At 48.7% G+C, this 9,915-nt stretch overlaps 1 protein-coding gene across 2 annotated transcripts in view; it reads right to left on the bottom strand.

Moving 5' to 3' along the window:
• Positions 1–331: 331 nt before the first annotated feature.
• Positions 332–9,915, bottom strand: part of PAPPA (pappalysin 1) — a 180,187-nt gene continuing 170,603 nt past the window's right edge. Inside the window, exons 22-23 of one of the 2 annotated variants that reach the window (XM_054848962.1) lie at positions 3,929–4,032; positions 332–3,507 (exon numbers count right to left, since the gene is read on the bottom strand). In XM_054848962.1, the coding sequence (XP_054704937.1) occupies positions 3,450–3,507; positions 3,929–4,032 (162 nt within the window). In that variant the 3' untranslated portion in view covers positions 332–3,449. Of the gene's footprint in view, positions 4,033–9,915 lie in introns of both variants that reach the window. The other variant, XM_054848963.1, reaches the window with a different exon arrangement.

Raw genomic sequence — 9,915 nt, 5'->3', positions numbered from 1 at the left:
GAAAAAATACCTTAGCCTTAGTTCCTGGACTTATCACAAAGCACGAGGAAAACAAAACCAATGTTATAAAACCTCACGGTACTTCTAGGGAAATCTACACTTAAGTAACTAGCTCTCTACTCAGCTGGCAGAATCAGTGTTTTCCTTTCAAACACACAAAAATAGGCTTTGCTCTTCTCGGATTTGGATTATGTGGGTTTTCTTGTCTCCTTTTCTTATGTTGTTTTTTTTTTTTTTTCTTTTTCTTTTCTTCCTCTCTGTAAAGCCTCACTTGTTATTTTTTTCCCCCACTTGAATCAGTTGCAGCAAGAAACTTTTGTTGGCTATTGGGTTTTCTTTTTTTCTTTTTTTTTTTCCCTTTTTTTTTTCTTTTTTTCTTAAACACAGGTAAAACCTAGAACGAACCGACAGTTACAACCAAGTGAAACCGAAACCGGAAGGGAGGTAGCTGGAACCCGACTCCAAGAGTCCTCTGGTGCCATCCTCTTTTCTCAGCCTGGAGGGGACAGCAGAAGATGCAAGAAAAGCAGGAGGACACCAGCTCAGCCCGTCTGCGAGAGGGTGGGGAGGGAGAGGGGTAGCAGCTGATAGGAGTTTCCCACCCCACTGTGCACCATTGACCACTTTCTGCTCCAGCTTTCCCTCCCGCTGGCCATGGACACCACCACAGGAGGCAGGCTGGTGGCCCCAGGTAGGGTGTAGCCTTGGCTCACTGTCTGTGATAGAGAAGATCTTGGCACTGATGTGACCTGGAATTGATGAGCAGCTAAATTTCATCAGCTTGGGCAACCGCTCCTGTTCCCCGAAGCTTCTTGTTTGATGTTGTCCTACACTACTGGCTTGGTGGGTGGAGGTGGTGAGTAATGTCCTTCTCACTCCCACCCAATGGCCATCACATCACGGATGGTCTTTCCTAGGGCCTCCACTGGGCATTTGAGGCCCCTACAGTGGTAGAAGCTGCAAGGCCATCCAGCTGGCCTTGCTCCAGGGCGGGGGCACAGGGGACAGGAGCTGGCCACGTGTCCATGCCCAACAGCTCCCTCCTCTGCACTCCCTGGGAGCATGGAGCAGCACCTGAAACGCAGAGGGCAAAGCTTTGCCCCGGTGGGAAAAAAATGGCATTGGATTTAACACGACTCAGAGCAGAACTTCTTCTGCTCCTGGTTCTGTCAGCCCCGTTGGAGAAGATGGAGAGTGCCAACACACAGCTGGAAAAAAAATCAAATAGCAGCATGGAAAGCCTGCCCATGGGAAAGGGAGTTGGGTCGCCCCTGGACTGCATGAGTGAAGCTGCGGTGTGAGGTTGGGCTGGAAAGAGGCTACCATCTCCCCTGAGCTGAGAAGGACTCCAACTTGCTAAGCAGAGCCTGGCCCTGGCCGGGCACAGGAGCTCAGCAGGCCCTAAGCTCCTGGGAGCCCACAGCAGCAGGTGACAATAATGCTTATACCGACCTGTGTCTCCTGGGCAATGTCCTAGGTGGGAAAAGCGGGTGGAAAATCTCCTCCGTGCTGAGCTGCATAATTGAGAAGGGGATTTTGCAAACTGAGCTGCCACAAGGACGCATGCAGGACCTGAACTGGGGCTCCCTGCTAGGGCGAAACCCAGGCAGGGTGGAGAGGGGATCATGCCAAGATGTCTCAGGCATTGAGGACATGATGCGTTAGCAGTCTGAAAGGCTTTTGAGGTTGTGAGCTCTTCTGATGGGCTGGATGGCACGTGAACAAACTGCCAACACAAAAGGGGCGGAGAAAGGTACCTGAAGGAAGCAACCTTTTCACAATTATTTACTTCCACTGATAATTAGGTGCCAAGGGACAAAAGTGAAAGTTTTGCCCAGGCCCAGTTTTTGCCAATGATGTTCTCTACACTGGAGGACGTTCAGCCTAACTCCGTGGAAGGAGCCCTGATCCCACTGCACCTCCCTGTCCTGTACCCCTCACCTGCACAGCTCTGAGCGAGGCCTTCCCCAGGAATAACTAGGAGCTTCACAACAGAGCGCTCCTCACCTTCTTATTACAATCACCTCTCCAGGCCTCTAAATTTTCGTTCTTGAAATTCATCTCTGAACAGAAACAACCCCAACAGTGGGCGACAAGAGCCTGGCTCCTTGCACCTACAACACCGTCAGTTTTCCATTTCTAGTTCTCCCACCCATTTTTAAATCCATCTCCATGAGCTAAATGACCACCCTTCTGCCTTGTTCCAGTGCCTAAACATTCAATCAAGCAGGAGTAGGAAAAAGTCTTTCCAACCTGCCTTTACCCAGTAGATTGTACAAGTCAGGAGAGTCCCAAGGAACAGACAGACTTAACACTGGAAGGACGTTCTTTTGGATGTGTGTTCTTTCTAGCAGGAGCCTGTAGCAGCAGAAGACAAGCCCAAGCCGCACTGGGATTTTCATGGGATGGGTTGTAGCAGCAGCACTAGATGCACTGGGCACCTCAGTGACTCAATGTGATGAACCCTATGATGAAATGAGTCCCTAAGGGTCTGGCACAACACGTGCCCCCCTGGACTGAAACAGGAGGATGGAGCTATACAAAAGGGAAGTATGGGGTCTGCTGCAGCTAATGCCCTTCCTTCTCGAAGATTACAAGCAGCTAAGCTCCTGGTCTATCAAAGGTGTCCAACCCACTGGCCTGGCAGCTTAATACTGATGAAAATGGGCAAAATTCTAATACTGTCTCCTGCAGTCCTTTCCCCACGGCATGTGCCTCCTCCTCCTCTTCCCATCTCCTCAGAAAACAGGAGCATGAAGAGGTTGTTAGATATATACCACCATAAGAGGGGGGTGGAGGAGGTCTAGAGAACCACTTGGCTGGGTGGAGACCAGAAAGCAGATTCCTTTGGCTGGCTGGTGTCCTGTTTTCTTGCCCCAATGCTGAGGAAGAGACCAGAGGGTTTGAAAGGCAGGTTGTAGGTAAGCTTTAAGGCAGACTGTTTGGTTGCATGGGGTTGTTTTCACCCTGTCCTGACACAGCAAGGAAACAAGTTGTATGGGACATAGCAGCAGGAGTAGCAGCAGCAGACATGCTCAAATGACAAGTGCGGGGGCGAGTTATCCTCTCTGCTCCTCAGAAGCCATCATCTACGTTCCTGGATGCCAGTCCTTAGACTCCCCACTCCCTGACTCCACCATGGGACCACCTGCCCACCTCCACACAGAAACATCCCAGCAGCCCTGCAGCTTCTGGACAGGCTGCAAGTGGGCTTTTTGTTGGCTTTTTGAGGGCAGGGGGAGAAGGAGGAGCTGTACAGAAAGGCCACTGCAGTCTGCTGAGCTCCCTGGCTGGAAGTAGCATTCCTGTGAGGAGCAGATGCATCCCACATCTCGAGCTGGCTGGGCGTCTGGCAAGTCACTTGCCAAGAGGCACAGCCCTGTGGAGATCCCACCCCAACCTTAGTGCTCCGAGCATGCGATACCTTGGCATTCAGCATCAGAAAAGGCTCAGCTTGGAGTCCTCCAAGAGCACAGCCTCTTCCATGAACGGTCTGAGTTGTGAGTACTGGAGAGGGGAAAGTGTTTTTGCGTTGATCATAATCTCTCACTCTTTCTCTCTTTCTCTACTTATTTCTATAAATATGTGTACATAAATAGCTTGTTTCTCGCCTTGAATCTAGATATGAACTGTTCAAATTAGGTGGGCATAACATGCTGTTTTGATACATGAAAGTCTTCTCGACTTGACTCTTGGTTGGTTGTTTCTTGTCATCACTATTTAAGATATAGTTAATACATAAACCCCTACTTTGAGTTCTCCTTGGACAAAAATTAAAGGCAGACTGGTTGAATTCTAAGGGTCCCTGGTGCAGAAATGCCATCCAGTTGAGCAGCTAAATGTTAAAAACGATACCAAAAGGGATGTGGTGTCTCTCCTAGCCTGCCTTGAGCAGTGTGGTCCTCCATTTCACGTCACTTGGCATTACCCAAGACTGAAGCCACGGAGGTCTTTCTGATTGTGCTCTTGGGCGTTGGGGTCCCGGCAAGCACACTCTCCTTGTAGGTCACAGGACATAGGGAAGGGAGTAACCTGGGGAAGGAAACCCAAGACACAAAGTTATGAAGGTAGGAACACACCTACAGCACCCTAAGGAACAAACAAGACCTCTAGAGTCATATCTTCAGAGATCAGCTGCAGTCTTAGGCTATGTTATTTTTATTTTCAGTGATTTATTTTAGTGCTGAGCTGGTGGTGCACTGGAGGCCTCAGGTGAGCTACCTGTCCATAAGAAAGGCTGCAAAAAGTGTAAAGAAGAACCTGTTGAACTCATGCAGTTACTGGTCAGTGGATCCTCCCTTAACAGTTCACATCAAGCACATGAACATAGCTGGCTGAGGAGGCGTGTACTTCTCAGGCTGGGACTTTTTGGGGTACTTACCCACAATGCCTGGATCACATTATGCTGCCAACACCTTCTGAAAAGCTATCCTTCCCCCAAAGGCTACAAACCCTAAATGACAGCAAAGTTACAAACCCCTCATCTCACATGACCAACTCAAATGATCACCAAACGCTATGGGGTCCAGTAGGTCCCAACTCCAGCCTCCTCGTAGCACTCCTATCCACCTCCAGCTTGGGGTTTGGTGAACCCTACTCCTGGGCCATAATCTCCCCTCTGTAGGTACCACTTTGTGGTAGGGTGCTGCTGCCGTGCCTAAATCCATTTGTGCATTTAACTATGAATGTTCTTGGTTTCAGTTCCTCAGGGCAGGAACTGGACCTAGCAGATCAGTGAAGCTGCAGTCCAGCAGAGACACTTCTCTAAATACCTGCTGTGTTTAAGGTCAAGAGATGCAGCTACTGGGCACTGAGGAACAGCAAAGGAATGCAAGTGAGAGACTGCTACGTGCATGATCTGTCATCTGTCCATGATCTCTCTGGAGAAGCGTGGGAAGGAGCTGAAACAATAGCCTGCAGTGCCTGGCTAGCAGAAGTTGATTTTGGCCTATTACATCATAGTATTTACACAAAGGAAAGGGGGTGGCAGTGGAACAGTGTCTTGCTTGCCCTAAAGTGAATTCCCAAGAATTTCTCCCATCTGCACAGACTGAGCCAATGACCTCATTCCCCTCCTTTACACTCCTTCCAAGACAGTGCCACAACCTGTTCAAACGTTCCCGGTAAGGGCTGCACGTGCGTGCTCCGTCTGCTTCCCTTGGCTGTGCTGCCACATGTTTGCTCTCTCTTTCATAAACCCTTTTCTCCAGGCTATGAAGCCTGGGTCTGCCTGTTCCCTATGTATCACCAACAGCACATCTAGGAATGTGGACCAAGCACGGTGCATGAACACATAGCTGTCATTTCCACCTAGACCTTCCATACGTGTCCCTGCACGTCCATCTCTAGCATGCCTTTCTCCTGACGCACACAAGAACGGGATGGAGGGGTGTGGATCTTTATTTCACAACCGGGGAGCCTAAGGCAGGGACATGCTGACAGAGACATTAAATAGCCAACGCTCATCACCAAATTGGGGTTTAGAGAGCCGCCTCCTCTTGCTTTTGACTTCATTCCCAGAAGACCTGACCCTCCAGGTAGAATAGGGTGATGATTCTTCATCAAGTCATGGTCTTGGTGACTTATGAGCTAAATAACCTACCAGTGAATAATCGGAATCTACAGCTGTGCAAATGTGGAGGTTGCAAAGAGAAGAGATAGTCCAAAAAGTTAAAAGCAAATGAATTCAAATAATTGGAAACTAAAGAAGTTTATAAACTGCAGAAAACAATAGGAGCTTAAGGGTCACTTGATCCAACACAAGCCAGCCAGAGCAGGGCTGTCTCATATCACAGTGTTATGAATATTCTTAGATAGGAAAAAAGAGAAGTCTGCAAACAATGGGGTTTGGGGAGGAGGCTGAGGAGGGGTTGTTTAATGACTGAATTAAAATACTGGAAAGAAAAAAAGAAAAGATACACCAAAAAAAAATTGACTTTTTTTGTTCAATGCAGAAGGAAACATTTTGGTTTAGATTATCCGTTACACTTCAGGTTTGACCTTTCCCTCCAAGACATACAAATAAAAAAGACTACTTCAGAGCAAACATTATGTCTTGAAATAAAAACTTATTTCACTTAGAAAACGCTCAAACAAAACATTTAAATATGTCTGGAGTTTTCCCCTATTTTTATTTTTTATCCTGAATCACTCGGTTCAATCTGGATTTGGCAATGATTTTGACTTAAAAAGTCCTCCCCATTATACAACAAAGCTACTGGTTGGAGGCGAGACCTGGGAACCTGATTCTTTCATTTGTCTTGATCAAGCTTTTTCCTCTCCCTGGCCTGGATTCACTGCGTTTGTCTGTAACAGTCTAACAAAGGCGATTAAGTGGTCCCTGCAGTCAAAGGAGAGAGACAGGCTCACGGAGAAGGTGGATACACATTTTGCATTGAACACAGGACAACCACGCACCAAACTCAAGCATTTCAGGAAAGTGGCTGAAATTAGCCATGACGTCCTACTGCACTTTGTCTCTGCTGCTGTCCATGCGTAAGTGGAACAGTGAAAAGTGCTGCAGGCACAGAGATCCCATAACTGCTACCATTTCACGTGCAGGAACATCAAAGCCAAGAGTGAAAACCTTGCACGACTGTGTCTCCAAACTACCAGCTCACGTTCCCCATGCCTATTCTGGGGGCTGTGCTGAAATAGTGGCCTTAGAAACCCAAAATGGCATTAGTTTGACGTTGCCTTGAAGTGATACGAAGTGATCTACCTTCTTCATTCCCTCTCCTCCCATTTCTCCATCTGAGTCCCTCGTTCTCCCCTTTGCTTTCTTACAGGTCGCTGTAAGTGTGTGCTCAGCACTGCAGCAACCTTAACAAAAGGCGTATGTAAGAGACTAGATCACTGCTACATTGCAGCCAATTTCTGGGGAGAGGGAGACACTAAAGGAGAAATGTCTTGTTGCCTGATGTCCTCTAGAAACTCTCCAGTCTCCTAAGAGCAGTCTCTCTCAAGCTTTCTCTCTGGGGCAGAGCTGTGGCCCCAAGAGCAGACAGTTTCATGGCTCAGCGGCAGTCACAGCAGTGGGCAGCCTAGGTGCAAGAGGGTTTCTTCCTCATCGGATTAGCCTTATGCACTTTATGTCCCTTACGGAGGTTTTTTTTTTTATGCAATTTGATTTTTACAGTGCTATTGTCCAGATAGATTAATTGTTTTGTCTTATGGCAGTGAGCTTCAGAGATCAGTTTTCTATTATGTGAAAAGGCAGTGATTTCTATGGGTAATGAGCACACCCACAGTCATTAGACAAGACAAAATTCTCAAAACACTTAGCAGTAATACAGGGTTTCCACTTTAAACAACATCTACAACAGATACACATTTGAGTTCCCCAAGGATCTGATTTCTGCAGGTATTTAGGGAATCAAATCCACACATAGCATCTACCATAAAACCCCTTGGAAGACGGACTGTCTTCTGCCTTGGGCTCGCACAGTGATAGCCCTCTGGAGTACAGAGCCATGAATAAAGCTGCTGGATGTGCTAGAAATAGTAAATGCTGAACCTTTTTCTGAATGATAGCCCATTTAGGTGGGGAGCCCAGATATACATACTCCAAGATTAACTGCTGCTTTTCTTTTTAAATAGGTCTGTGAAAGCCCAACTTATTAGCAGAATATATGACCTGCACTGAAATTTCCAGATATACCCATTGTAAAGCCAGTCTTAAAGAATCAGCTCTTCTTCCTTCCACCCGCCAAGTCCTGCGTTCACTCTACATCTATCTCCCCTTGTAGAAAACCTGGCTTATATCTAGGATGGCGGGGAGAAAAAGCTAAAAACTAAGCTTAGGGCCTGGCTGGGTCATTTGATGAAGTAGTGCAGGATATTGTCTCCTCAGACTAACTAAAATAGGTTCAAAAAGGCACCACTGAAGAACACACTCCACATGCCTACACGCACCCCCTACACACACACGCATCTCCTGGAGATGATCCAGGACAGAGCCACAGTGTGGATCGACAGCACTCAGGGGAGCGTGGGTCACACCTGAACCACACTGGACCACAGACTCTCTATCTTCAAGAGAAAACAGACACAACCTAAATCACACCTGTCACCCCAGGAGTGTGCACTGCATGACACACCATGCTCTGAACCTAAAGGTGAAACTGCAGCAGGCGTAGGCTTATGGGCTAGGCAGGAGGCTAGCATGGACTCTAGGGTGTAATGCACTGGAGATCTGAGACACCTCCACCTCAACCAACTCACCACCCATGCTGCACAGCGTATGAACCCGTACTTCCATTCTCCACAATGGTATGGGAGCCCCAAGCATCCTCTCCCACACTAGGTGATGAGACCTTGGATAAAACCCAAGCTCCCTCTTGGAAACAGGGCAGTATTTGTCCTTAATGCCATGCTCTGGACTGTGGGAACAAAGACGACGACACAACAGACCAGTGCAGAACTGGGATCTTGGTCATGAAATGAGTGAGAGGCCACAAATCCTCGCTCCACGGCACCTATCTAAAGAGGCTGGTGACATCCCAAGACAGATCCCTGCTGAGAAAGGCCAGTCTATAGGGAACTGGTGGGAATGTTGACAGGAGAAATCCCAGACAGGTACAGGGAGGGATGGGAAAGAGTTCTGCCAAGGGTTGGAGCTCATCCCTCACGCAGGCTCGTATCAGGTTGACCTGCTGTACCTCCCACCCAGCACACTTAGGCTGGTTCACAGCAGCACCAGGGCAGGCAGAATCGGGCCCGGGGAAGGGCTCTGGTTGGAGGCAGGGGCAGGAAGCAGGGAAGGAGGGCTGCAAAGTGTTGGGAAACAGCCTGTTGTTAGATTTCAGCCTTGAAGTGTTTGCAAAATCTCCCAGACAAGCCTAACTGGAAGTATGAAGGCCCTGCTGCAGACAGAGCCTCTGCGGGCGAACACGGCGTGTCGAGATAAGCGTGGCAGGCTGTGCTGAGTGTCACAGCCCTGCGCCTCCCGAGACCCTCGCAGCTCAAACGCAGGGGAGTATTTTGTTCCCTGACAAGGCCCTTGTGGGAGAAAAATGCATCTTGTAAGGGTCTTCTCAGTAGTTTTTGGCATTTAGGTCACCAGGGCTGTTTTGAGATAACGGAAGAAGAGCGAGCCCCTTTTTAACTCTGGGGGCTGGTACGCAGGTTCACACCTAGGGCACCGCTCCGGAGGGCCTGGGAAAGGTGAAGATGAAGCTCGCAGGAAACCTCCTCTCCGTGCAGCATGTACCGTTTTAAAGGCATGAATTTTTGTTAACTGCCCTGCCACAAATCGGGCTTTTCCCTGCTGAAGCCAGCAAACATGATGTAACAGGACGTAGCTCACAACAACAGGACGTAGAACCCAACAGATGCTCCTCTCTCTCCATCGGGTATAAATCGGGAGCAGCCTCACCAGAACCGGTGGAAGCGGGATGGCCCAAAGCCAGCAGGGATCCCCGGGAAAGCCCTGCCCGCACAGATCCCTGCATCCCCGCCTGCCCGCTGAGCGGAGCGAGGGAGCCAGTTTGCCAAACCACACGGAGCTCAGTTGCTCAGCAATCAGCTGCGCTTCCTACCCTCGTGCTACTGATTGTGCAAACATGAATGTAATTAGTCTAAATAATCACCAAAGATTTAATAGGAGCCAGACCACCCAGAGGCCAAATAGCTGGCGGTGGAGCAGGGAAGGTTTGTTCGCTGGTTTTTGTAACACTTGCTAATGAAGTGAGGTCGGATGGCAAAGCAAACACCCTCCACTAGCATGTCCCCTGAGAACGCTGTATGTTGTGGGAAGCCCCATGTCCCGTGAAGCCAAGAACGTTCTCTCAGGATAGGCAACATGTGCTACTACCATCGCTGCTTTTAATTTATCGCCGCCTGGAAAGCCTCCCTGAACGATTATGAAACCAAGCTCTGAGCCCCAAAATAAGCTCCCATCCCAACCAACCATGA

This window comes from Grus americana, chromosome 20 (genome assembly GCF_028858705.1).
Source record: "Grus americana isolate bGruAme1 chromosome 20, bGruAme1.mat, whole genome shotgun sequence".
In the NCBI taxonomy this organism is placed as follows: domain Eukaryota; kingdom Metazoa; phylum Chordata; class Aves; order Gruiformes; family Gruidae; genus Grus; species Grus americana.
Note: the sequence above shows the minus strand (reverse complement) of the source record. Positions and strands in the feature narration are given on the sequence as shown.